The sequence below is a fragment of the Boleophthalmus pectinirostris genome, unplaced genomic scaffold, assembly GCF_026225935.1.
Source record: "Boleophthalmus pectinirostris isolate CB_2022bp ecotype Guang Dong unplaced genomic scaffold, ASM2622593v1 HiC_scaffold_2, whole genome shotgun sequence".
NCBI classification, from domain to species: domain Eukaryota; kingdom Metazoa; phylum Chordata; class Actinopteri; order Gobiiformes; family Gobiidae; genus Boleophthalmus; species Boleophthalmus pectinirostris.
Window position 1 is genome coordinate 29,428,024 of NW_026571152.1, and position 27,873 is coordinate 29,455,896.

The following is a 27,873-nucleotide window of genomic DNA, read 5'->3' on the forward strand; positions in this document are numbered from 1 at the left end:
AAAAAACTATGGACTTTTCAGATCTCTTTTAGTAGAATAACTTCCTTTTTTGGTGGACACAGCAGAACATGGTAATTTGATCATTCCCCTGCAGCAGCTATGAAATATTATTATTCTAAAAGCTGGTTAGATAATTATGATGCATTCTTTAAAGGTCTATCTTCCATCACTGTCCCTCTACTGCACCTTGTATTCTGCAGTGATCTGTCAGCTCCTAACACAATGACATTTAGATGATCAATAGGTCAGGGGCTCATCTGCTGCTGGAAACACTCCTATACGTCTTATTTGGCACCATATTAAAGGTTAAAGTCCCACTTAGAGATCAGATGAGGACTATTGATTTTCAAAAGTAAGGGGGCTCATAAGGAGGTCTGTCACGGTAGCAAACTTTGAAGCACTATATATTTCTGCAGAGAAATACCATGATAAATGATAATTTTGTATATATGTATATGACTTGTTGCCACTGATGCAATAACAGTAAAGCAGGATAATCCCAGTAAGTCGTTTACAAATATACAGTATCATTAAGTGGCATGAGCTGGAAAAATGAAAACAGAATGAACTGATAATTAGCCATACAAGTTATTTATTCATAGCCTCATTCATCAGCCGGTTTCACTTCGTAGAAACCATCTGACCTTGCACCGTTAGAATTCGTTCGCTCAATGGTAGTCGGGTACTTTTTTCATTTAACCAATCCCTTCTATTTGGTCGCGATGTATGTAATGTGCTGCTAAGGGGGTCTAACTGGTATATTAAACTTTTCCCAAATCGCATAGGAAGAAGGGCAATAACGTCTTTCACCTTGATAAAATTCATCGAACATTCTCTTTGTTCCAGCTTTAAATCCTTGATCTCATGAATCGTTGCCGACACAGAATGTATGGCTCTTCGCTGATTGGCTGATGACCAAACTCGCACTTCCGGGGTTCTTGCTAACTGTCTGTGTATTCCGATTCCTGACCTAGTCACTGGAGAGAAATGAAATTGAGCTGAGACACCAGGTAGCGCCAGCCTGGCTAATTTATTCAGCCTTTTACAGCTCAAATCTTCTCATAATATAAAAAAAAAATAATACCCACAATTGCAAAGATATTGTACAGACAGGCCTCAAAATATACTGTTCCAACTTTCATGTATTGAACAATAAATCGATACAGTAATTAACGTGACAGGCCTAGGTATGACGTATTGTTCAGGTAAGCTTTCTGTACATAAGATTAATCAGGTGCAGTGTTTCCTTTGGTCTCACTTCTGGTCCAGGTTTTAGTCCAGGTCTTGGTTTGCCTTGGATAATATCTGATGTGGTGCAATGGTGAAGCTGACCAAAGTCAACACCACATAATGACTCTTTAAACCTGACGTGTTTGAGCCACTTCTTGTCCTCCTGATCTCCTCGTGAGACTGGTCCAGGCGTGGTTGAACTGCAGCCATGCTCCTCATAAGGCCTATTTCCTGTGAGAGATATTTTATATTACAATAACAGGTCTGCTGTGGTTAGACAAATTATTCTCAGAGATGGCCAGAAATAATGGGAATGTTGAGTGTATACTGTAAAGGTTTAGAGGTAAATTGAGTAGAACCATAGTGTTGGTATGAGGTGCACTGTGTAAACTTTCTGATGGAGGGTCTGTCACCTGCTTGTTTCTGCTGATATGTCATTACTCTGCCTGAAATGTTCCACAGTATGATATTAAACAGCTTTACCTTGCATGTAATCAAACACAAGTGGTTTTATAAGTCAAAAACACCTAGAAAAACAGCCACTATGAGCGGGGTCTCCTCTCCGCAGATGTGACCTGTAACGTGGTCTGGTTTCTTCTTCATGATGATAGAAAGGTTTAATACCATACTGTAAAATACTACATACTGTCTGTCCAAAGAATTTGACTGATTTGCCACCAGAAAAGTTACACAATGCACCTCTTTAAACACCTGAGCGACTGTTTTCCAGATACACATAAATTATTTTGTTTTATATTGTAATTTTAGACTTTTCATAAATCTGTTACCTAAAAATACCTTGAAACACCTCAGTAAACTTTGTCATGATTTATTACACTACAAAAGCACAAAATCCCATATCATGTGTGCCAGCTTTCGTGTGCTATATATCATCTTTGGAAAGTTTCTGTGTCCTGAAAAAGTTTCAGTGAGTTCTGTCTTTGCTCAGGCCTCTCCCTCACAGTTTGTCCCGGTGCTTCCAGGTCAGTTTTTGTTGGAGGAGTCTCGGGGGCTGGAAGCGGCAGAGATGGCCAAGAAAGCAGCTCAGCTCGACAGTGGAGAGTTTGATGTGGTCTTCAGTGCCGCCCATATGCTCAGGTGAGGCTGATTGGGAAATGATGAGGTCTACGCACAGGGGTCATTGACAGTGTGGAGGAGATGGGTGGGCTTTGGTCAATGGTTCTCAAACTTTTCTCATCCAGTACCACCAGATCTAAACCAAGTCAAAAGAGGTCCAATCTAGGTCTAAGCTGAGACTAAACCAGGACTTGAAAGAAATACACACACTATTGGTTCTAAACAAGGTCTAAACTAAAGGCAGACAGAAATATAAACTAAATTGACAGTTTGAAAACCACAGATCTACAGTGTAGATAAGATGGGGTGGGCTTTGGTCATTTACAGTGAGAGGAGGAGATGGGTGGATTTGGTCATTTACAGTGAGGAGGAGATGGGTGGATTTGGTCATTTACAGTGAGGAGGAGATGGGTGGGCTTTGGTCATTTACAGTGAGGAGGTGATGGGTGGGCTTTGGTCATTTACAGTGAGAGAGGAGATGGGTGGGCTTTGGTCATTTACAGTGAGGAGGTGATGGGTGGGCTTTGGTCATTTACAGTGAGGAGGAGATGGGTGGGCCTGGGTAGTTTCCAGGGCTAAGGAGAGAGGGAGGTCTTCAGTCTGCAGCTTTATCCCAGGCTTACAACAGTCCTCAGCCTCATGATTTAGAGTAATCCTCTCCTCACAGCAGAGCCAGCTCCAGAGCCTGGGCTGTGTTAGCGCTGTGTCTTCATACAGATGTGAGTTGTGACCACAGATTACAGTTACTCTAAGAGTGTGTGAAGTGAAGACAAAGTGACCATCTGTACAAATATGAAGTTCATCTTCTAGAAATGGCATAACATAACAACTTATGTAAACGTGTACAAACATCCATCAATAAATATGCAGGATTAACACTAAAGCTCATTTCTATCGCTTGTTCCTTATTTTGTCATTTATTTATCTGTTTTTTGCAAAAAATGTGCTAAACCAGTGTTTAACCAAATGTTTTAAAACCTGCATTTATAGAACATGTCCTTATTTTTTTATTGTAACCTCCCTGATGGATGTGTCCTTTAGTCCTTTAGTCCTTTTCTGTCAGCCAATCTTTCAGCAGTCGCCTAAAGCTCCTTACACTGTTACACTGTGTCATACACTTCTGTGTTTTTTATGACTGACAACTGGGACTCCAACAGTGTAAAAGACAAAGGTATTTGTGCTGATATTTCTTATAAACCTGCATCAATATATAGTCAGTGGGGTCTGTACAAAGTCTGTGTGTATTTATTTATTTATTTAATTTTTTTTTTTAATCAGCCAACTGAACACAGCTCAGCTACTTCAAAAAAATAAATAAGCAATAGCTGTTCCCTACTTTGGGAATGTTAAGTCAAAACCTAAAAATATAAAAAGGCGTAATGACTCCATGTGGGGTCTCTAACAAAAAGTAAGCTCTTATAGATCTGATATTACAGCCCTTCTCTGGTCACAAAAGGAGCAATCCAGAGCCTGTTTACCCCACACTTGTGTCTATCTCCAGCCTCTCTTTGCCCCTCACACTGTGTCTATCTGAGCCCCTCACACTGTGTCTATCTGAGCCCCTCACACTGTGTCTATCTGAGCCCCTCACACTGTGTGTATGTGAGCCCCGCACACTGTGTGTATCTGAACCCTTCACACTGTGTGTATCTGAGCCCCTCACACTGTGTGTATCTGAGCCCCTCACAGTGGGGCAGAGGCTGGAGCAGCATGTGTTCGACCCCCTCCCTGGCTCCTGGCATGGGCTCCTCTCTCTGCGCTCCTCCATGGCTCATGATCTTTATATGTTTGCTTTGGAGGCCACAGTGGAAAGGCTCTCTGTCGGAGGGACAAAAGTGATTCTAAAGAATACGGCCTCTTAGATGTGCAAATGTCTATTATTATACTCGTGGGTCCTTGGGATTTTCACCAAACCCATCATTTTAAGGATAATTTATATATTTTGCAGAGAAGCTGGTTCATGTGGACAGAGAGGGCATGAAAGACAGTGAGACCAGTGTGCCAAGTTCATACTTGTAAATATGACTTGTGTGGGGGATTTATTCTTTTCTTGAGGAAGTAATGGTTAAAATACATTACACAGTCATAAATGTTTCTATTGGAAGCACATGTTTTATAGAGGCTCTTATGTGAGGTATTAGTCTGCGTAAGTGGCATGTCACGACGTTAGCTGTGTCAGATTCAGTGTTTTTACCTTCCCCAGTGGTTGCTAAATGTGTAATTTGCTTTGAATTGATAGTGGGTAATAACATGAGCTGGTAGCAGACAGTACATCAGGAGTCCCTCCGGCTGAAGCTGTGTGCAGTGGACCGAGGCCAATCTCCAAAATGTGATTGTGGGATGGAGACAGATGGGCCATGCATCTGCTGTTTAAACCTAAACACTTTCTTAAATATTCTTTATGTAGAAATACAGTTTAGTTCTTTCTCTCTGATGTCTTGTCACCATAACGTACATAAAGTAAAATTTTTGCAAAAATAGTTGTAGAAAGTAGTTTATATTCATATATATCACATCAAAAAATCTACTTAAGTAAATAAGTAAAAGTATTAAATTACACTTTTAAAAATGTATTTAAAGATTTGTGCTGAATATTGCTCGACAGATACAAATTTATAGATTTTTTTTTTTTTACTAGCTGTTTTTATTTGTATATTTGCATTTGTTTAAACTATGAATGTGTTAAAAATAAACCCTCAGCCATTTCAGCAGGTCTAGTGGAGTAGAAAGTGCAGGCACCTACTCTCAAATATAGTGAAGTAAAAGTGAAAAGTATCCACCTTAAAATCTATTTCAGTAATGTACAGATGCCTAAAATTTATACTTAAGTACAGTACTTTACTATTTTTACTTTGTTGCGTTCCACCACTGAAGTTCAATTACAAGATGACATAAATTCAGACTATTTACCCTCATGACTCCCCCTCTCTCCTGGATTGTCTTGTCCCGCCCCAAACACATACTCCATCGTGAGACCAGTGCTCTTTGGCCTCAGCTTAGACACAGTCCAGTCGCTCTGATAATGTGTTGTTAAATGTGATAATGACATTATCCCATTAGAATGGCACATACATTCTTGCCCTGAAGCTGGATCTCTCTGAATACTTGTGTTGGCAAACAGGCCTGTGTTTGTGGCTGGACGAGAGGCCGCATTTATAATGTCTGGACAAATTCAGCTACAGCCCTGTACTTGGATCCATGCAGGAATTTAAAGTAGTTGTTTGGAAAAGAGAAACTTTGACCCAAAACATAAATTCTAGCTGTGTATTCAAGATAGGTTTATATGAACCAATGGAGCAAATATTTGTGTATATGTGTCTCAAAGTCCCAAACAGATTACTAAATTACTAAATGAGTTACAGATTGCTCAAAGTTTAGTGACAATGAAAAACAACAAAAAATAAAACAATAAAGCAACTGTAACAAAACCATAATAATAAAACAAATGTCTACTTTGGCCAGTCCCTGAAGGTTAGGGGTGATGATTTTCGTGGTTCATTATTTCAGGCTGTGGAACCATTTATGGTGGAATAATAATGATTGTTAAAATAATTGCTGATATTGTGTAATGTATAAAAAGCAATATAAGCAGCTGGACTTGCGTGCCAAAGACTCACTGGGGGCGTTTATAGCTGTGTTTGGTCTTGGGCCTGTGACCTGTGCCCTGTAGAAGAAGAAAGCCGGGCCTTATATCCTGAGCATGTGGATGATCCCTTATAGGAGCGGACGACAGCTTAAATGAAAGAGCCACACTTGCTTTGATCCCCCACCCCAGCCCCCCGCTCCGTGTCCTTGACTTTCTCAGACTAAAACTGTTTGAGTGGCCTGCAGTGGTCTCTGGAGCCCAGCAGTTCTGGACTGTAAAGTGTTCGTGTATTATGTGTATTAGCAGCTGACAGACAGTAGGAGGCGCCGTGGGGTGTTAGAGATGAAAACACTGGGATGTGACAGGTGCAGGCTCAGGTCCGTGCTGCAGGGACTCGTGGTGATTCACCATCTGCTAAAAACAAACCACATGGTACAGAGAAGGCACTGCTCTCTTTACTCAAGGCAAAATTCAACTGGGTTCATACTTTGGCAGTTTGACTAAAGACACATAAATCAATTATTATTTATAATATATTGATATCTTATAGCTAAAATGTGTTGGTGTTTTCTAGTGTAGTTTATTTTATATCAGAATGTGTTTTATAGTAATTCTGATATAGATTTAGATCAGGGGTAAAGCTGGGTATCATTAAGACGTTGCTGATACGATATAAACCTCGATACATAGGCCACGATACAACACATATCTTGATACAGTGAGCTTTCGATTCAACACGATATATTTCAAATCCATTCGATATGGTTCAATAAAAAATTATTTGTAAATCATGGCTGTGACACTAAAAGTCTTAAAGTTAAAGTTAAACCATATATTGTGCAAAGTTAATATGAAACACACACAATTCAATCAACAAAACAGTGAATATGTCAAATGTGTCACATGAACGAATTTCTTTCCTCTGAACAAGCAACAAAACTGTAGCGCTGTAACAAAAAAATTTAGTAAAATCTACCAAAAGCTGTGTCGATATATCGATATAGCAGGCCACAATATCAATACTGTATCATCACATTAAACGATGCGATTTCGATATTTTTGCACACCCCTAATCAGGGATCTCCAACATTTTGCATCACGTGTGCTACCTTTAGAAAACGAAAATGCCGGAGAGCTACTCATTTTAGCGATCACAAGAAATTGAGTGAATATAAGAGGGTAAGCCGTAGATGTTAGTGCAGTTAGATGTCTTTAAAACATAAATCCAATATCCATTTATTAGTGTACAAAGTTCAAATTAACTCATTTACTATGGTAATTAATCAAATTTGAGATGTTCAGTCTAATATGTAATTCAGAAATTCTTTGGCGAGCTATTTATAATAGTTTGGAGAGCTACTGGTAGCTCCTGACCTACAGGCTAGAGACCACTGATTTAGATTATTTTAAAACCACTCAGGAAAAGTTCAGTTTTGTCCTTTTCCATCCCTGTCATCGATTACTTTATTATTTTTTATGAACCCTAAAACTTCCTTTTAAATAATAATGATCCATGTTTTAATAGTATTTACACAGTTTCTCTTGCTAAAATGCAGCACTTATAGCAAATGTTGCGATAACCATCTGCTTGATTTACATGACTTTCAGTTTAATTAACCGCACATATTTCAAGGTCAGACTTTGCCAAGATCCAATCCAACAGAGAACTGTGGGAAACCTGTTCTATTTTTGTATCTTTCCTCATTTTTATTCTGTTTGGTGGTGGTTCTTTCCCACTGACCCTGAGCACTGGGGAGCAGAGTCCAAGGCCTGTAGCCAGCTGCAGTAAAGATGAAAAATGACAAGCTCCTTCTGTGTGTTTTCTTCACAGACAAGCCAGTCTAAACGAAGCAGCCGAAAAGTACTACGGACAAGCAGCCACTCTCAGGCCGGATGTAAGTACAAGCAACTCAGTGTTTTTGTTTTTTTTAATATGTACAAATACTACTATGGATAAAACCTGTAAAAGGTGTACCATGTGACTTTTCTGATAACCCTCTGCCACCTACCTGTGTTTACGGTGTGTAGTGGGCATGGTACATGGGGCTACGTCGTCCACCCACTTCTCCCGAGCTACAACTAAATGTCAAACCGGAGCTTCTGGCAATGGTGAAAACAACCTGCATAGGCTCATGATATCTGCACTACTGTCCTATAGTGACCTGCCACGTGAGGGACCAGGACTGAACCAGGACTGAACCAGGACTGAACCAGGACTGAACCAGGACTGAACCAGGTCTAAACCAGGTCTAAACCAGGTCTAAACCAGGTCTAAACCAGGACTAAAACAGGACTAAAACAGGTCTAAACTAGGACTAAACCAGAAATAAACCAGGAATGAGGGTTGGGGCTGGTCCGGAGGTGCGCCCGCGTAGACCTTCAGGTGACCGCAGGCAAAAAGACTGGCACAAAGCTCCGCCCCCCACGGGGCTATGCGCTGCTGTTGCCCATTCGCACTTTGAGGAGATTAGTCCTGGTTTAGTCCTGGTTTAATCCTGATTTAGACCTGGTTTAATCCTGGTTCGGTCTTGGTTCAGTCCTGGTTTAGTCACGAATCCCCCACTTAAAAAATCCTAACTACACCACTGATTTTAGGTGTTTTAATTCCTGGAAAGACACCTTGAAAAACATGCATTGTTTCTACGAGCTGCCTCTCTACAGCATCTCCACTTATCTGGTTTGTAACTTGGCCTGGATGTAGGATATAGATATGTTTCAGGTAATTTTGTGAAACATTTCAAACCAGCAGACTCAAAAGTTACATTGTGCATCTTTAAATAATATCTATACGTGATCATGGGTAAATAAAAAAAAAAGATAATAATAAACAGCAGTTCCAAAGCAAAGGCCTTTGTCACAAACCTTTTACAAGATATAACTTCAGTTGTTTTTTTATTCAAAGGTAATGTAAGGTTGGTGAGGTTCAACGTGTACCACCAAGAAGTCTGTATTTTATTTTATTTTTTACCCTGATAAATCACAAGCTCCTAATTGTTGCTGTTTACTGTCATAAGAGCAATCAGAGTGCCTGGCCTGTGCAGTAATCCCTCCTTATTACTGGCCTGAATGGGGCTCTTTGTGGAGGGCCAGGCAGAGAAATGAGGGCTAGTTTGCACTAAGCTCTGAGATGTGTTTGTGCAGCATCCATCAGTGACTTCAAAGCTCAGGCAGAGTGAGCAGATTGGAAAGAATAATGGTAATAACCCCCTGGTCAGAGGCGCTGACATCCTGAAAATGAAGGGCTCTAGCTCCACACACGACTGCTCCAAGTGACTGCTCACGGGGCACAGGTTACGCCACTGGTTATTCAGGTGGTTACTTGTTTTGTTTTTGTGGTTTGGCCAAATAAAATTAAATATAATGTTGGGGCTTCAGGATAGATTCAGTGACTAAAAAAAACACACACACAAATGATGAACTTAGGTTAATGGGCCTATATTACGCTATTTTCTGGTCTGTTATAATGTTGTTTCCTCATCAGAAACACACCCAGAGTTGTGTTTTGTTTCATTCATACGTTTTACACACAAACCCTGCTCAGTTAGGATGTGGACAGATTAATAATAGTTACTCAAACATATGTCAATGAAACAAAACATAACTCTGGATATGTTTTTGCAGAGGTAACGACATTCTAACATGGATTAAATTTTACAAGAGTCAGTTTTGTACAACATAGAACCTTTTATATATGAGTGCTTAGGTTAGGTTAGGTTGCTTTATTCGTACCCGTATGTAAATTTGTAAATTCAAGAGGCTGGTCCCAAATTTCACATTTCATCCATCCACATTATGTACAATAAACACGTATAAAAACACAATTACAGTGTTACAGTGCTCCAGTGCAGCATTAGCATGGCTGGCGCCACCTACTGCCTCCGCTAAATTTAATTTCTCTTCAGCGACTAGGTCAGAAATCGGAATACACTAGACATTTTGCAAGAACCCGGAAGTTGTAGACCACGCACCGGCCAGTCAGCAAAGAGCTGTGAAGCCATGACATCAAACTCAAGTGCCTGTCTGGGTCCCTTTTGTGGTGCAGCACAACAGTAAACAAAGAAGTCAAAATGGTTATAGATAAAGCCATATGTTCTGTTTTGGCAACGATTCCCGAGATCAAGGATTTAAAGCTGGAACAAAGAGAATGTTTAGTGAATTTTATCAAGGGGAAAGACGTTATTGCCCTTCTTATGGGATTTGGGGCATTACATATGTCACGACCAAATAGCAGCGATTGGTTAAATAAAAACAATACCCATCTACTGTCGAGCGAACAAATCCTGATGCTGCAAAGTCAGACTGTTTCCACAAAGTGAAACCGGCTGATGAATCAGGCTAATGCAGCATGCCTTTGTTCCATAAATAATTAATTAAATTGATCCATCACGCTTGGCTAAGATCACAGTTAAAATTAAATATATAAAAGCAAATTACTTTTTTTTCCAGACACCATACTAAAATTGATAGATAAATAGATTACAATTTATTAGTAAGTACAGTATCAGCTGGAACGAAGCTCCTTTTAAACAGATTTGTTTGTTTGTATAGACCAAGGCTTACTAAGCTATCCCTTGCAAAGAAAGTCATTAACAAAGTCTAATTTATAGGGTAGTACAGGATAGTATGTTTGTACCTTTGCACTAGCATTAAACAAAAACACGCCGTGAGTTATGCAGTTGTAACAAACAACATGGAGTCTTAGAATTCCACAATATGAAACAGTGATTATACTTATGCTTTATGCAAGATTAACACACAAGATTGGAATTCTCACTGGTATAATCCATAGTAAACTGAATTGTAACTACAGCTAATTATGCCCATATTCTGCAACATTTGTATTTACTTATTTGTTATTTTTTGCATACTTTTAATGTTTAATGACAACTGCTGTATACAAGCTGTCAATGTTTTCCAATATACCAATCTGACTTATTTCTTTAGACAAAGGGCAAGTAAAGTTAGCTCAGGACCACTTGTAGACACTAACCCAAACGAAACAGTCTGATGTATTCGCTCGTAAATTTCCACCGTTGTACAGTGATATAATGTATGAGTTACCCTTGCCCCATTGTCTTTGTAAACATGTTGAGACAGCTTAAATTTAGGATCATTCTTCCCCCAAAAACTCCTCCCGCGTTTTTCTTTCTCATGGTTTCATTGCCGTACCGGGATCATCATAATGTGACTTTTTCTTGGCCTCCATAGCTGTATAAACACTGTAGATCCAAACCCAAACACTGACCGCACTTGCCTTATGGTCAGTCACACTTGGACTCCTCCTGTGAGTTGTATTGCTTACAGCTGATGCACAATAGTCATGTGTTAGGGCTTCATCCATCTTCAGAGCCTTCTCTTTGTTCTGCTCAATGGGACTTGACTGTAGCTGTGTTCTCTGTCCGTCTGAGTTTGTCACTTCACGCTTTGCTGCTTTTGGACGCTTCACTTAACAAACTGTTTCATATTGAATTCATATGGATGCTTATGTTGAAAGAGGAACATTCTTCGTCTTCTTCTTCGATTTCTTCTTCTTTGATTTCGATTTCTTCTTCTTCTTCGACTTCTTCTCCGACTTCTTCGACTTCTCCAACTTCTTCTTCGACTTCTTCTTCGATTTCTTCTTCTTTGATTTCGATTTCTTCTTCTTCTTTGACTTCTTCTCCGGCTACTTCTTCTTCTTCCCCGACTTCTTCCCCGACTTTTTCTCCAACTTCTTCTTCGACTACTTCTTCTTCCCCGACTTCCGACTTTTCTCCAACTTCTTCTCCGGCTACTTCTTCTTCTTCCCCGACTTCTTCCCCGACTTTTTCTCCAACTTCTTCTTCGACTACTTCTTCTTCTTCAACTACTTCTCCGACTACTTTTTCTTCTTCTCTGGCTTCTTCTCCGACATTTTCTTCTTCGACTTCTTCTCAAACTACTTCTTCAATTTCTTCTTTGACTACTTCTTTGACTTCTTCTTCTTCTCCGACCACTTCTTCTCCGACTACTTCTTCTCTGACTTCCTCTTCTACTTCTCCAACTTCTCTGACTTCTTCTCTGACTTCTTCTTCTTCACCACATACTACAATATGAGTATATAAATACATACGTAAAAATAAATAATAATCATAACAATTCTAATAATAAGCCAATAATTTAAATAAAATGAAGAAAGTATAATAAACTAAATTAAAAATGGTTTTCATAATATTTCAGTAGGTTTTTTTTTGTTGCTGTTTTTATTTAGTTTAACAGAAAACCATTGAAATCCTTCACAGTTTACCTGATTTAAAAGCTGATTTAAACACCTTTATAGCTGTACTTTTGCTAAGACATTCTTCATGTATGCCTTTTAAAATGTGTAACAAATGCAAAAATTCTTTCGAAAATCCCCAAAGCTGTACCATTTTAACGTTTCTTTACGGGTCTTCCTAATCCGCTCCACATCTGCTCCCTCCTCTGTCTTCATGCCAGTTTAGGGAAAGCTCCAGAGGTTGAGAGGTAACAGAGCAGCAGGAAATGAGCAGAAATCAAAGGCTTTGACAAGGGAATGTTTTTGTACCGTACAGAGAGTGTAGTAAAAAAAAAAAAAAAAAGTATGCCACAGTATAAATCAAAAACTTTTTAGAAGTGCCGAAACATGGTGAAACAGGGATAATAACTCCGATCAGGTAAGCAGGAGGCACAGATGAGTCAGTGAAAAGTCAGTGTTTTATAAGACTCTGTTGTGATGTTTAGCGGGGTCAGTAAACATCAGTGGTTCTTGTGCATCATTCACGTGTTTCCAAGACTTCATAAAACTGTTAAACACATCTGCATACATCTGGACTGTTACTGCAACACCTTAAAGTTGTTAAAAAGTGTTTCCAGGCTGCAAGTAATATTTTTAGTAATCGAATAACCTGGTGATTATTATATAGACTAGTCAAATAATCAGCAGTTACCTTTTGACCAACGATTATTTCTTTTGCACATTGAGATAGAAAATAAATAAATAAATACATTTTACGACTAAAATATGCTGGCTGAGGACTCAGGATAGAAAATATTTACACGTTCAGTAGATTAATTCATTCCTGCCATTTAGTTTTACTGTAATAATGCCACTGTTGTTAATCTTGCTATGTGTAAACTTGACATTTGGTCATTGCAAACCATGTAATTTCAATAAAAATATCAAACATTTTAAAGGTGGTTATTTTGAAAATGTATTACATCAGTTCATGGTCTTATTTATTGATATTGTGCTTTTGTAGTAATCTACTGCTTTATTTTTTAATTTATGTGTATAAAAGGAGATAAAATACTTGAAATGCTTTTAGTGGATGCCTGTTTTGCCGAAAGGAACTGGCTTTTGTCAGTCATACAAGCTAATGATGGACTAATGATAAGCCCAATACTGCAAAAATACTGTGTAAAGCCCCACATAAGTCACTAATCCATACTTTCAGTTATTTAGACCAAAAGTCTGATCCCCCTGAATGCCTCCGTTCTCTCTCTACAGCTCTTTTCCCTTTTATTATTTAGTTTAGGACTGGTTATCTAATCATCAACACATTATCATAAATAATAAGATGATGGTCCTGATAATATGCTTGTTATATACATTATATTTATTTGTGCACAATTGGGCATTCTGCTGCCAGAAGTCTCATGTATGTGGGCTCTTTTTAGATTATCTCCTTAGTGTCTCCTCAGGAACATCTCCAGGACCTCCTCCTTGCTGTAGTCTGTCTTATCCTCCACCTCAGAGATGGTGTAGAGCTTTCTTTTTGGAAAGGTGATCTCAGGCCACACAGGTGCAGCAAGTGTTGCCATTTCATCAACTTGGACAAAACTGACCGGTGTTGGTTTGCAGCAGCTTTGGCCTTCAGAGTCTTCACTCTGGAAGGCTGAACCTTGATCACAGTGGAGAGGTTGCCTTCATGGACTAGGTGAAGTTCTTTGGTAGGATTGGCCTTTCTGATGAATAGGTCTAGAATTCTTTTCTCCTCAGGTTGAACTTTAGGCTCGCTCTTCTTAAGATTAGGGAAATCAGACTCTGGGTCAAAGGGTGGTTCTGTGTCCTGGACTTTAGTTTCAGGTTTGCCCACATGGATTACTGTGAGTACAGAACCTCCTCCTACAGCTGCTGCTCTTCTTGGTTTTGGTCTCCAGTCCCAGACATTGGTCTCAGTACTGGAGCTCCTGTGTTTAGACTTTTGAGCCTTCATAAATTTAGGCGAGTTGACTCGGTGTCTACAAGACACTGGTTCATTCTGCGCAGGGCACAAATGTGCTGATCCCATAAATACTGATTTGAAACTTTCATAATTTTAGACGTTCTGACCTTTGTCTTGTTCAGGTGTTCTTTTTGAGATACTGTTATCGTGCGTTTTTGAGTTTGTTTAATCCAGATGACTAAAATTATTGTTGTACGTTATTTGTTGTCTACAGCTCAAGCAATCTATTACATCTTCAGTCTTTATTTATTTTAAAAATATATATATATATATTATTATTATTATTCTTTTGCCTTTGTACTTACTTCCTTATGATCAAGTTTAAATTCACTGCACAGCGCTCAAACCCCCTGTGTCACTATTGAACTCTTTTATATATAACTCCTGTACCAATTTCAATTAAGTGCAAATATATAAACACTTGCCTGACTTCCAAATCGTTCCCTTGGTGTTATTAGTGGTGTGACCTGAAATGGCAGGTCAAACACCGGTAATTTATGAGCTCAACAGATGTAAGATCCTTTCGTCCATTAGAGTTGAGAGCCCTGGCGTCTCAGGTGACGTCTAACTGAAACACAGGCAGCTGAGAAGGGGCTTGTTTTACTTGAGGATTATTGTAATTATAGGAACTTTCTATTGAAGAATGAGGACTTCTTTTGAGGGCTGGACCAGTAGGAAGAGTTGGAGAGATGGGTCAGATGCAAAGATGTAGTGAAATGTTGCAGAGGTGTTTTGACACATTTTAAAAATGGTATAGAGTAGATTTATACTTGAATTTCAATAGTAGATCACCACAGTTTATAATCTGCTTGTGAGTGTGAGGGAAATTGTATACTTGAGATTTGTTTTAATGGCTAAAGTGGCTCCGATGCAGCTTTTCTCATTTACTTGAAATGACAAAAATGCACTTACACAATTGTGCTTGCTTTAATCCCTCTGTAGCGTTTTTACATTAACTTGGCCTTTTCGAAAACTTGTCTTAAAGCAATATCTTCCTTTGTTTATAATAAAATGGGGCTCGTAAGGGTCCAAAGAAGCACATTTTCAACACTTCATTACCAAGAGTGCAATATTAAAGTAGAGTGTCATATTAAAGTAGAGTGTCAGTGTCTGGGTGACAGCATTAGAGGCCCAGTTTGAGCCTAATGTGATTCAGATGGTGCTCCTGCTCTGCTCACGTCAGCTCCTCCTGAGAGCTCCACCACAGACTGATCTTCAGCCTGGTGCCTGCACGGGGACATATACAGTATGGAGCCTGTGTAGCCACTTCAAAGCTCTGCTCCTGTCTGTCTCTGACGTGTGTGGTCACAAAGCACACTGATAGTTACTGCTCCAAACAGCGCACCGCAACCAGCACCATCTGACAAACAAGGTCAGAGTGACTGGGAAACCAATCTTACTCCTCATGTCTCAGTCAGGCAATGGAAAATGACAAAATTATTTATGGTACTTTGAGTCAAAGCAGTGACAAATGACCACCTAGAGAAAGAATCGTAAATTGCAAATGCATGGTACTGAAACGCAAAGCTATTTTGTATTTCAAACACCTGTTCTCTGCTTTATACGCTCTATACTCTGTAATATTTTAGAAATCTGACATCTTTTTATGTCAAATGCCCTTCCCGACTAGTCAGGCTCAATTTAATTTCTCTCCAGTCAGGAATCGGAATACACGAGAGGGTTTGCAAGAACCCCCTAAGTTGTAGACCATCCACCAGCCAGTCAGTGAAGAGCTGTGAAGCCATGATTGGGTCCCTTTTGTGGTACAGCTCAACAGTAAACAAAGTGGTCGAGATGGATGTAGACGAAGCCATACATTCTGTGTTGGAAACGATTCCCGAGATCAAGGATTTAAAACCAGAACAAAGAGAATGTTTGGTGAATTTTATCAAAGGGAAAGACGTTATTGCCCTTCTTCCTACGGGATTTGAGAAAAGCTTAATATACCAGTTAGCCCCGTTAGTGACGCATTATATACGTCACGACCAAATAGCAGCGATTGGTTGAATTTTAAAAAGTGCTCGCCCACCGTCAAGCGAACGAATCCTAATGCTGCGAGGTCAGACTGTTTCCACAAATTGAAACTGGCTGATGAATCAGGCTACTTCCCCATAGTGTGTGTCACTGAATGTTTCCACTATGTATTTGTTATTATGTTGTAATCATTTTTAGCTATATGATATTTCTTTTCTCATCCCAAACTTCTCTTCTGTCTCTCCAGTACCCTGCAGCCCTCATGAATTTGGGAGCCATCCTGCATCTCAATGGGAAACTACAGGAGGCGGAGTCTAACTATCTGAGAGCTCTCCAGCTGAAACCAGATGACACCATCACCCAGTCCAACCTGCGCAAGCTTTGGAACATCATGGAGAAGCAGGGCCTGAGGACTGCTAGCCCCTGAGTGGAGCCTTGCCCGCCACGTGTGCTCCAGACCTGGGTTAAAATTGCCCCACTCCCCCCTGCTCTGATCCAGGAGGAGGGTGTCTGAAAGGAGGCTGATCACTGCTAAGCTCTGAATGCACCTCAGGCTATGAATACTCCGCACAACTTAGCATGGCTGAGCTTTTTGGACCGCGGTCGACTAAAGTATGTTTTCGTAGACTGGGGCTGATACATTTGCAGTTTTATTGCAAATTAATTCTGGTCCAAAATGGGGATTTTGTTGTCCAGTCTGTGCAGAAAGATCACCATGCCTGGTTTTCATCATGACTCGGTCCGGTTCAAATGAGGTTGTGCGAAGAATTGAAGACCATTTTGAGTGCTCAGAGCATCACATAAATTATACTTTTTCTGTAAAAGGATTTTATCAGCAGTAAAATTGTAGCTTCAAAGATGAAAAAAGATGAAAAGGGAATGGACTATTCACCAATTTGAATACATCACTAGCCTCTGATAGCTCCGGGAAGTTTGGAGTCGGCCAAGTAGATTACACTTGGCAATGCAGTTTAAGCCATTGCCTTACAGCCAAATGTGTGAATCCTCTTTATTAGTTTGTAGAGAAGTGGCTTTTTTCCCATTACTGCTTCTTTATAGCACAAGAGAAAAAGCCAGGTTACCATGGCAATGCAAATGTCAGGATACACGGGGGGAAATTATTGGAACTATGAAGCTATCTCCCGTATAAGGTCACATGACTGAAGCTAAAGTTAAAACACTAATGAAGGATTTACAGAACCAAATACACTCTGCTCTCATCATTACCGCACAGACATAGCACTACAGAGGGAAATGTTTTATAAATTATTTAGAAAAAAAAATCTGTTTTGTATAAATGACTTTAATATATTGTAGAATATGTAAATAAATCCATACAGCAAAAAAGTAGCCAACGAAATGCTGGCCAATGGTTTTTGAAGTGTGTGAGGTACGGCCCTCTCCCTCAGTCTTAAGCTCTCGTGTAAATATTCTGTCTAATGAACATGTTTTAGTGATTCGGCACCTTCTCATTCAGAGTCTGTACAATATTTGTGCCCCTGCCATTGTCTTGTCAGATTTTAAAGCCATGATACAGTATACTTGTGTTTTGGTCCTTAAGTTATTTCAGTGGGTCTCCTCAGCGACAGAACCAGCTGGCACTGTGTTTTTTGTAAAGAAGGAACGTTGCCTGTTTAATATTTGTGCTCATTATTGGCCAATGTTAATGGAGGTCAAATGTTGTATTACATTGGGTATGACATGTTGCAGTCCTGATGGTTTCACACTGTTTTTGTCACAAGTCCTTTATACAGTATTTTGTAATGTAACTCAAATGTCCATCAGCTGCCATCTTTAATGTGCACACTTCTGTCATAAAAGTGCTTATATTTGAATATTGCTTGGGTCAAAAAAGACGATTCACTCAGGGATCTCAAGCGTTTACTAAATTAAGAAGATTTATTTTTTAAAGTTGTTTGTATTTGTATAAATTATGAATATTTGTAGGCCTTTTCCTCCTGTTTTGTAATACCTGAACAATGTGCTAGAAATTCCCAACTTTTTTCAACAATAAACGTCGTTTACAAACTCATTTTGTCCAGTTTGTTTTGGATGTAAAATCTATTAATATGTTTTGACATTTTGAACATGTCTGTTGTAAAAATCTGTTTAAATGTATCCATGGATAGCAAATATTACATTGCAGAACACATTTTACACCTGAATCTGAAGAGATAAACCTCTCCTGCAAACTTGCTAAAGCGTATTGTAAAATCAAGCCAAAAGCATCTCCTGCACTTTGATCCCAGTACAACAGAGAGGCATGTAAAGAGTCCCATATGTACAGAGCAGTGCAATGTGGAGGCCGATCCAGATGTGTCACAGCTCTTCTTCTACTGACAGACAACACTCTGTCCCTGAGAGCGCCCCCTGGAGGGAGCTCTGTGATGTTTGGGGCTCTCAAGGCTCAGACTCTTTTGCTCTCAGCTCAAATCAGTTTCCTCCATAACAAAGGTGCAGCCTATTTATCCTGGGAACAGTGAGAACCTGTCACTCAAGGCAAACTTTGTTAGAAACTTATTTATTTCTGAGGAATAAATAATATTTACCCCCACTGGTAGAAGCTGACAGTTTTTCACATTTACTCCTGTGAACTCAGTGTCAGATGCATAGCCTACGCTCTGTCTCTGCCTTGCTCCTGTTTGAAAAAAAAATATTTTTGCAACTTTGCAAGAATCCATGAAAACAGCACAGATATTTGACTTATTATATTAGTTTTAGGGGCAATATACAGTACATTACCATCAATCAGAGAACACCTCTGAGATTCTTCACATTAAAGGGTTTATTAAGAGGAACAGCAGACTTTTATGTGTGGACATGTAACCTCACCGTGTACAGCTGTTATTACTCAGTAAAAGTAGTATTAGGTAAGTGTTAAGAAATGGAATACTGCTTTCAGAAAATGAAAACAATAATATTATTGAACCCATAACTAACGTCACTGGCTACCGACATGACAACCTCATTTCTAATGAGCGATACTGCGGTATAAGGTATAATTTACAATATGAATATTTTCATGTTGCTATTACTTCTGTCAGCATTCATTTTATAATGGCTCTTTAAGTTCTTGTGTCTTTCACAAGGACACAAAGACAGTTGGCACATTAGGTACTGGAAAGAACTGAAGCACTGTGAGGATTTCTGAAATATTTGTTTAAATGAGATGCATTGTTTCAGATGTGTCTCTTGTCACGTTCAGTCACTTATTGCACCACATCTCCCTGTTTAAACTCAGCACAGCTGCTTCTTCTGTGACAGTCACAAACAGAACAATGCCTCCCCAAAATGACCCTCTGAGCCTTCCCTCTCCACTGTGACCACCAGCTCCACCCCAAAGTATTTATCACATTATGGGACTCTAAAGCATTTACACAGACCCTGGTGGTTACCCTGAGAGACCCAAAAAAGGTCCCTGGCACATTAATCATACAATTCAGGCGCTGTGGAGGCTGTAATATTGTGTCTGTACTTCAAAACGGCATGATAGGACTCTGAAGCTATTGAAAGCTCTGTTTTTCAAAGAATATTACATTGGCAGGAATTATAATCCACAAGCAAACATGAAGCATTAAAGGTCCTACATTATGTAAAATGAATTCTTGTGACCTTTAAGTCATGTTAGAAAGTGGTTACTTCCTTAAAAATATACATGGAGTTGTGTTTCAATCCATTCACACGTTTGAGTAACCATTTATTATTAGTCTACATATGCTCAGAATGCTCTGTTCCACCTTGTGATGTCATGAAGCGGTAATTTTCAAGTTAACACCTACCTTTTATCTTTTGCAAGGGCTGAAATATTCCAAATGATTCTAGTGAAGGAGAGAGTGTGTTTGTGATGAGGAAACAACATTATAACATAGATCAGTAAATAGCATAATATGAGCCCTTTAAATATTAAGAAAATCACTCGGAGGTAACATTTTCAGCGTTGTGACAGCTTGGACTTTTCAGTGGAGGAAGCAGCTGTGTGCAGTGAAAATTGAGGTGACTGTAGACGCAGTGTTCCAGATGGGAGCAGTGAAGATCCACACCAGACCTGCATTTGGTCCACACACACTCTGTCTCCAGCAGCAGCACATTTACAGGCGTGTGGTGTTCCAGTAGTGTGGGTGCATAAATGCTTGGAACACTATTCTCTGTCAGGCAATAAAACGATAATATATTAGGAAGGGTTATGACCGCAGATAGGTGAAGTGAGGACGTGGAGAGAGAAGCTTGATATTTTCCAGTAGTGACATGGTTATTGATGTGTTTCGTTTGCCAGGTTATTTGTTTGGGTTTAAATTTTTACGTTTGCTTGGCTTTGTTTAGTACAACTGGAATCGTTAAAGGTCCTATATTATGCAAAATTCACTCTTGTGAGCTTTGTGCCATGTTATATGTTTTTTGTGGAGGTAATTCCACACTGAAATCATCCAAATGATTCCAGATGAGTTATTACTACCTATATTACTATGTGACATCACAAGGTGGACCCTAAATATTCAGGGTTTGTGTGTTAAACATGTGTGAATGAAACAAAACACAACTCCAGGTATGTTTTTGATGGGAAAACAACATTATAACATAGATCAGGCCCTCTAGCAGTGCTTTGTGTTTCTTTTTCTTGATGCCTGGTCTTGCGATGTCCACCACAGCGACTTTATTCTGTTACTTATCCACCACTACTATGTCCGGTTAGTTCGCCATCACCTTTACGTCAGTCTATATGGATCTTGGCTCGGTCATTCTCCTCTGCCTTTGAAGAAGTTTCCCACCGTGACCTTGGAGTCTCCAGCCCGTACTCTGCACAGATGTTTCTGTACTATGCCAGCCACTTGGTTATGTTGCTCCATGTCTGCTTTCCCTGCCAGCACCCTGCAGTTCTGTGCTGGACTGTCTCAGGAGCCTCTTTACACAGCCTACACCTTGGGTCTTGTCTATTGTGGTGGATCCAATGTCCGATATAGGCCTGTCAAAATGAGCTTCCTCTACCCAAATTCATGTAAATGAGTGAATAATGGTGATTCTACAGTGGGAGCATTTAGTTAGTTCCCTTTAGTCAGAGCCCTTTTTGAGCAGGATACGACTGTCCAAATGAACTACCTAGGTATATTCATATAAATGAGATGAAATTGTACATAACTAAGGTATATAGTATAATCATCGTGTACAAACAGCATCAAACCCGCTGTCTATAATCCAAAGAAATATGTTATCAAACTTGGGAGGTTCGCTTTATTGGATCTATACAACTGTACACAGAAAAATGTAAAGTAGCTTATTTTGACCGGGTAGCGTGAATTGATAGATTTCATTGTCGATTTAGGCGGGTAGCTCATTTTGACAGGGCAGTCCATTCCATCCACCGGGCCTCTTTTTGCTCTGGTGCTCAAGGTTTGCTCCCATGCAGCCGGGATGAGTGCCTCTTCGCTGTCCTTCAGACCAACTTTCTCAAGCCGCTGGTTGGATTTCCTGATATCATCCGTCTTCACTCTCCCACACGCCGCCTCAGATCCGCCGACACTAACCTCCTCGCTCCCATCATCAGGACAAAGCACAGGACCTTGGGGGACCGAACCTTCGCTGCCGCTGCCCCCTCACTCCCACAATCCATCAGGAACTTGGACCCACTGCAGCACTTTAAATTGCTATTAAAACTCACCTGTACAAACTGGCATTTCCCCCACAATAACAGTGTTACTTCCTATTAGTTTGAGTGTCCAAAAAAGCACAGTAAAGTCAGTAAAAGCGTATTCCTCTAGTATAGGAATCTCCAACCTGCAGCTCGGGACTTACCAGTAGCTCTCCACCCCCCTCCAAAGAGCTCCTCAAAGGATTTATGAATCATACTTATTGTGCTGTATAACTAAATTCGATTAATTAAATGACCATTACCATTGTAAATGTATAATTGTGATGTCTAACTTTGTGCACTAATAATTGAAGTGTAGTATGTAGTAATATGATTGACTGAGATTCAGGAGCAGGACCACGCCTCAGCTGCCCTCTCCTCTCACCAGCAAACCACAACTCACTTCGACCACGCCTTTAATTTCCCAGAAGCCTATTTGTAGCAGCCTTTCCCATCATCCCAGTTTATCTCGTCTAACTCGACCCCACCCTCCCACCCCCTATATTGTTTGTCTTTCAGTCATAAGATGGCTACGAGGGGGGTCCCGGGTCAGTTGAAGATTGAGAAGGAGCCCACACCTAGAGTCTCAACCCAGCCAGCTCCGCCACGCCTTGTACATTATCAATAAACTTTGATAAACTCTTCTTCACACTATGTCGTTGTTGGCGTGGTCCTTGCTAATGAATAAAGGTTTATGTTTTATAGGCATCTAACTGTACCTCATCCATAGCTTGTTGCATCTCTTATATACACTCAATTTCTTGTGACTGCTAACATTAGTAGCTCTCTGGAATTTTCATTTTGTAAAGGTAGCTCACCAGAGGAAAAAAGTTGGAGACTCTTGCTCTAATATTTCTTCCTCTGAACTCTATATTGGACAGTTATCCATTGTTTGTTTAATGTTCACGTTTTACAAATCAGATATTAACAATATATTTTGCAGTGTGGGTTACCTTCTCAGTAAAAACTTAAATCTACATAATCATACATCACAAGTGTTGACAAAATCCTGGAATCGACAAGATATTTCATGATCATAACTGTTAACCTCATTGTCTGTGTAAAAGTGCTGCTGTCCCTGTTGCAGTCAGCTCTTTCCCCTCAGACCTCCGGCTCAGAGATGTCCACGCTCTTATTTATTCTCACTCTGTGCAGTGGGAAAGGCTGATTAAGTTCCTCTGAGACCCATTAGAGCTGCAGCCTGTCCCCACTACACACTGCCACCATCCATCAAGCAAATATAGAACACACTGAGAACTTCAGCACAGTGGCCTTCTCTGTTGCCTCGTGTCAAAAAGCTGTAAAAACTCTGCCGCTAACTACTCTGGACACTTTCTCATGAAAAGTTACCGTAACAAGAGAAATGGGACACCGGAGTGAGAGGGGCAGGAGCAGCAGGTCCCACATCAGGAGGGTTTAGGACGACAGGTCTGACAGGAGCGTATCAATGACTGACCTCTGTGCCAGGTGCCATGACATGCTGCTGTGTTATTCTAGCCTATGCTCTGGTTAAAATGGGCATGTGCAAATATTATTCGTAATGTTAATGCACATTATAGCCTACAGGCCTTTTCACAGTGTATAAAATAAGTCAAACTAAAGCAAATCTAGTTTAAAGGTCCTATATTAAACAAAATTGACTCTTGTGAGCATTAAGCCATGTTATAATGTTGTTTCCTCAACAAAAACATATCTGGAGTTGTTTTATGTTTCATTCAACCATTGGATCATCCTTTATTATTAGTCAGTGTACATCCCCAAAGCTCAGAATGCTCTGTTCCACCTTGTGATGTCATGAAGCAGTAGTTTTCTAGCCTGATTCATCAGCCAGTTTCACTTCGTGGAAACGGTCTGACCTCGCATCATTAGGATTTGTTTGCTTGATGGTAGACAGGTGCATTTTTTTATTTAGCCAGTCGCTGCTATTTGGTTGTGATGTATGTAATGGGCCAAATTCCATAGGAAGAAGGGCAATAATGTCTTTGTCCTTGATAAAATTCACCAAACATTCTCTTTATTCCGGCTTTAATTCTTCAATCTCGGGAATCATTGCCAACACAGAATCTATGGCTTCATCTACATCCATCTCGACCGCTTTGTTTACTGTTGTGCTGTACCACAAAAGGGACCCAGACAGGCGCTTGACGTCGTGGCTTCACATCTCTTTGCTGATTGGCCAGTGCACGGTCTACAACTTCTTGGGTTCTTGCAAACTGTTTAGTGTATTCCGATTCCTGACCTAGTCGCTGGAGAGAAATGAAACCGAGTGGAGGCTCTAGGTGGCGCCAGCCTGGCTAATAGTCTTCAAGTTAACTGCTACCTTTCACCTTTAATTCAGCAGAGACTGGCAATTCCTGGGCTGAAATCAGTGAAGGTGTATGGAGTTTAAAAACACAGTGGAGCACTTCCTGTATTACCACATGACATCACAAGGTGGAACAGTGTTTTCAGTTTGAGAGAAGAACTCAGCATTAAACATGTGTGAATTAAATAAAACACAACTCCAGGTCTGTTTTTGATGAGGAAACAACATTATAAAATAGATCAGAATATAAGATAATACAGGCCCTTTAACTTTAGTCATGTTTGTGCGTAGGTAAAGCAATATCTGGTCAACTTTGAAACTGGAGAATGTCTCTTAAGCTGCACAGGAATGGATCAGCGTTTCCATGGGGGCGATGGAGGAAGTGTCATTATTCAGGGTCACTTGGTTGTTGGAACTTGCTCCACATTAATTTATTATATGAGTCATTTCTTGTTGCTTTGTATCTGATGGTTCTTCCATTTCCAATAAGCAGGCAGAGAAACTACTGGCCAGAAAACACCACTGTGCTTGTGTATCAAAAACAAAATATATTCATGGTAAAATAACAGATTGAGGGGCTAAACCACAGATTGTGCTGCCCATAAATACTACAAACTCAAAGCTCTGGGCTATAACATTAACATTAGCTGAAATAAAACTGCGTATACCTGCACATTTTTGTCATAATTTTAAAAAACTGTTGGGTATTTTTATGCAATAACATTTTACTTTGTCAGAGTAATAGTTATTTAACCCTGAATCCATAAAGTTTGGGAGTCTTGCTCTGACCATTTGGCAGTCCCTGTTAAGCTGCACATAACTCTTCATTATTTTGGATCACTTCACTTCAGAGGGCGACAGCTCATAATGAAGTGTGCTTAACTCTGAGCAGTTTTCTCCCCTCTCACTCTTTCTCTCCGTGTGTGTGTCCTTCGACTTGTTGGTAATTGCTTTAGTGGTTTGTTTGTGTTGTTTGAAGTGTCTGGTAGCCATCCATTACACAGTTTCTGCATCCAACACAAACTCTCCAGTTCAGTGATGGCTCCCACAGTAATTAGGTGTAAAACAACATCATCAGAATGTGTGCTTTTCTATCACCAGCCTCCCAGAGAAACTGTTCAGTGAGCCGATATATCATACAATTATGATTATGTTAAAATTTTGTCTAATCAATTCGAGTATGTTTTATCTTGCATACACTGTCTCCCTTTCAAGTGTTTGTGTCCATGTTATCAAGCTGATCGTGTCAGGGCAGAAATTGTCCAAACTGTCCAATGTTGATGCTGTAAATGATGTTCAGCACAAACTGTTTGACATAACAAATGCCACCATAACAAGAATGCAAGTAGTTTACTGAAACAAAGAGGAAATTGTTTCAAATGTATATATGTATTTATAGATGTAAGTATTTCATTTATTTATTTGGCATACACCTTTTTTGCTTGTTCTATGGCCGGAGGACCGAATGTGGCCCTCAGACCAATTTCTAAGCATGAATAAATGTCTCATGGCTAATTCTAACCTATTATATATAGACAGATTTGATTTATTCTCTGATTTAACACTGTAAGAGAATTTAAGCAATTAATCTTCCATGTACATCTCAGTTTAATATTGACTAACAAAAGCTATATGTACACTATAATCTTCCCTTGGCATATCATTATCTAAATTGTAAACATATTGCTGTCTAATCTGTGTCTACTGGCCTGCATAAGTCTCACCACTTTATAAACCTCCTCCTTTGGAAGCATAGTAAAGGGGCTTGGACTCTCAGAGTTCATACTATGTTCACTTTTGAAATCATATTATGTTGAATTAATCTTTGCATGTATGTAGCGCCTTTCAAGACCTACCCAAAACACTTTGCAGTTCATTATTCATTCACTCAACACTCAGTGGTTGTAAACTACTACTATGGCCACAGCTGCCCTGGGGGTAGACGGAAGTGAGGCTGCCAATCTGCACCATCAGCCACTTCGACCACCACCAACACTCACACACACACACCATTTTTATACTGGACAATGTGGATGAAGTGTCTTGCCTAAGGACACAATGACAGTTGTTGTCACTGGAGCCCCACTGTGGCACCTGGAATTCCCAGTGATCTCCCATCCAAATACTAACCAGGCCCAGCCCTGCTGAGCTTCTGAGATCTGACGGGATCAGGCTTTGACAAGACGGTATGGCCATGACTCTTGACTGTTGACTTTTCAACTCCCCCCGGGCTCGTTTTATTAATGGTAAATAAACTTCTCCTGTTTAAGACATCTAGTTGATCTCCAGCCTTTTACTTCCACCCTTTCTTGGACAAGCTGAAACTTCTACAACAGACACCACACTAACTGGTTTCTCTTACCATTGTTACCATTGTTACTCTTACCATTTGTTCAGCCTTTAGTTTCTGTTAGATATAATGCAAAAACATATTTTCTGAACATTGAGTAAAAAGCAACTCTTTGTGCTGGTGCTTATGGTAAATAAGGCACTTAAAGCACTTTACAACAAGGACCCACTCACCCATCCACACACACATTCATACACCTGTGTATGCAGACATTAGGCGTAAGGACGCAACAACAGCATTCATCTGTGGGAGCTGGAATCACACCAACCAACCTGTGGGCCATGTTTTATGTAGAGAGCAGATTCAAACAGGCAACATTCAGATCAGTGGACGAACGCTCTACCAACTGAGCTACTGCTGCCCCTATAGACACTGATTCTGTCTATATGGAGCTTATATAGAGATTGGGATCAAATGTCAAAAAGTAAGCATGAGCGTGCAAAAAAAAAAAACATAAAAATGCATTAACGAAATCAATAATCTACACAGAACATTTTCCAGCCGATATGTAAATACCACTGTCTCTCTGTTGGTGAATATTTCCAGTCTGTCCTCTGTAAAGTGCTTTAATGGAAACCAAACATCACAATCAGGGAAACATGCTCCATCTTCTCAAGACTGGTTTACACTGTGTAGGAGATTACAGAGGATCTGAGAGGTAAACAGAATCAGCAGTGACGCTACCTCTGTCTCTGCACTGGGTTCACTCAGGAGGAAAACAAGAGTGGGACATAAAGTAACAGAATGTACTATAGAAAAAAAATGGATTGAATTGGAGAAAATACAGAATATAAGTTGAGAAGTGAAGCGAAAATAATACAACCAGATGGTGGACACGGCTGTTACTTTGAGCTGCAGTTTGTTGTTGTAATTTTTTCTTCTTCTACAAGACGTGACTCATACACTGACCCAAATCTTTAGGTATTTTCTTTCATTACATGCACACAATGTTGGTCCCTTGCAGATCTTTTTTCAGTATGTTCTTACATCATGGGACACAACCATCTGCACTGTTTCCTCTCCCTGGACAGCCCCTTTCTCGCTCATAATTCTCCACATAAACTATCTTAGAAGTTGACATGGATGAGCGTACGGTAAATATGTTATAGTCCTGCTTTAGTCATCAGACTCCAGATGTGTTTCAGCAGGAGAACCAAACTTAAAGTAGAATTAGGGCTATAAAGGCTGCTTATATTTGTCCCATTGGAGAGGATGCCCTGTTTGTCCTGAAGAAGTGATTTTTATTGGCTTCAAGTGCATTTCCTCCATTTTCATCATTCATCAAACAGCTGCGTGACAGGAGAGGACTCTGCGCCCGATGCCATATGCTGAGAGGAGAGAAAAAGGAACTCACCGGCTAATTCTACAAACAAGAGGTGACTCTCTGTGTTCTGGTGTAGTTCACAGGCAAGGCAGGTTTACAGCACAAGTCTTACACAAAGGAATTCAAAGTGTTGTACAGATTAAGAAAGACATTAATAGGTATTATTGGCATATCTCTCGATGAGTTCTTTATGAACATTT

At 39.9% G+C, this 27,873-nt stretch overlaps 1 protein-coding gene across 1 annotated transcript in view; it reads left to right on the forward strand.

Moving 5' to 3' along the window:
- The window catches only part of tmtc2b (transmembrane O-mannosyltransferase targeting cadherins 2b), a 133,368-nt gene extending 115,304 nt beyond the window's left edge, over nucleotides 1-18,064 (forward strand). Inside the window, exons 10-12 of the mRNA XM_020935197.2 lie at nucleotides 2,214-2,328; nucleotides 7,725-7,788; nucleotides 16,319-18,064. Coding sequence (XP_020790856.1) covers nucleotides 2,214-2,328; nucleotides 7,725-7,788; nucleotides 16,319-16,498 — 359 coding nt within the window. The 3' untranslated portion in view covers nucleotides 16,499-18,064. The remainder of the gene's footprint in view (nucleotides 1-2,213; nucleotides 2,329-7,724; nucleotides 7,789-16,318) is intronic.
- The last annotated feature ends 9,809 nt before the right edge of the window (nucleotides 18,065-27,873 follow it).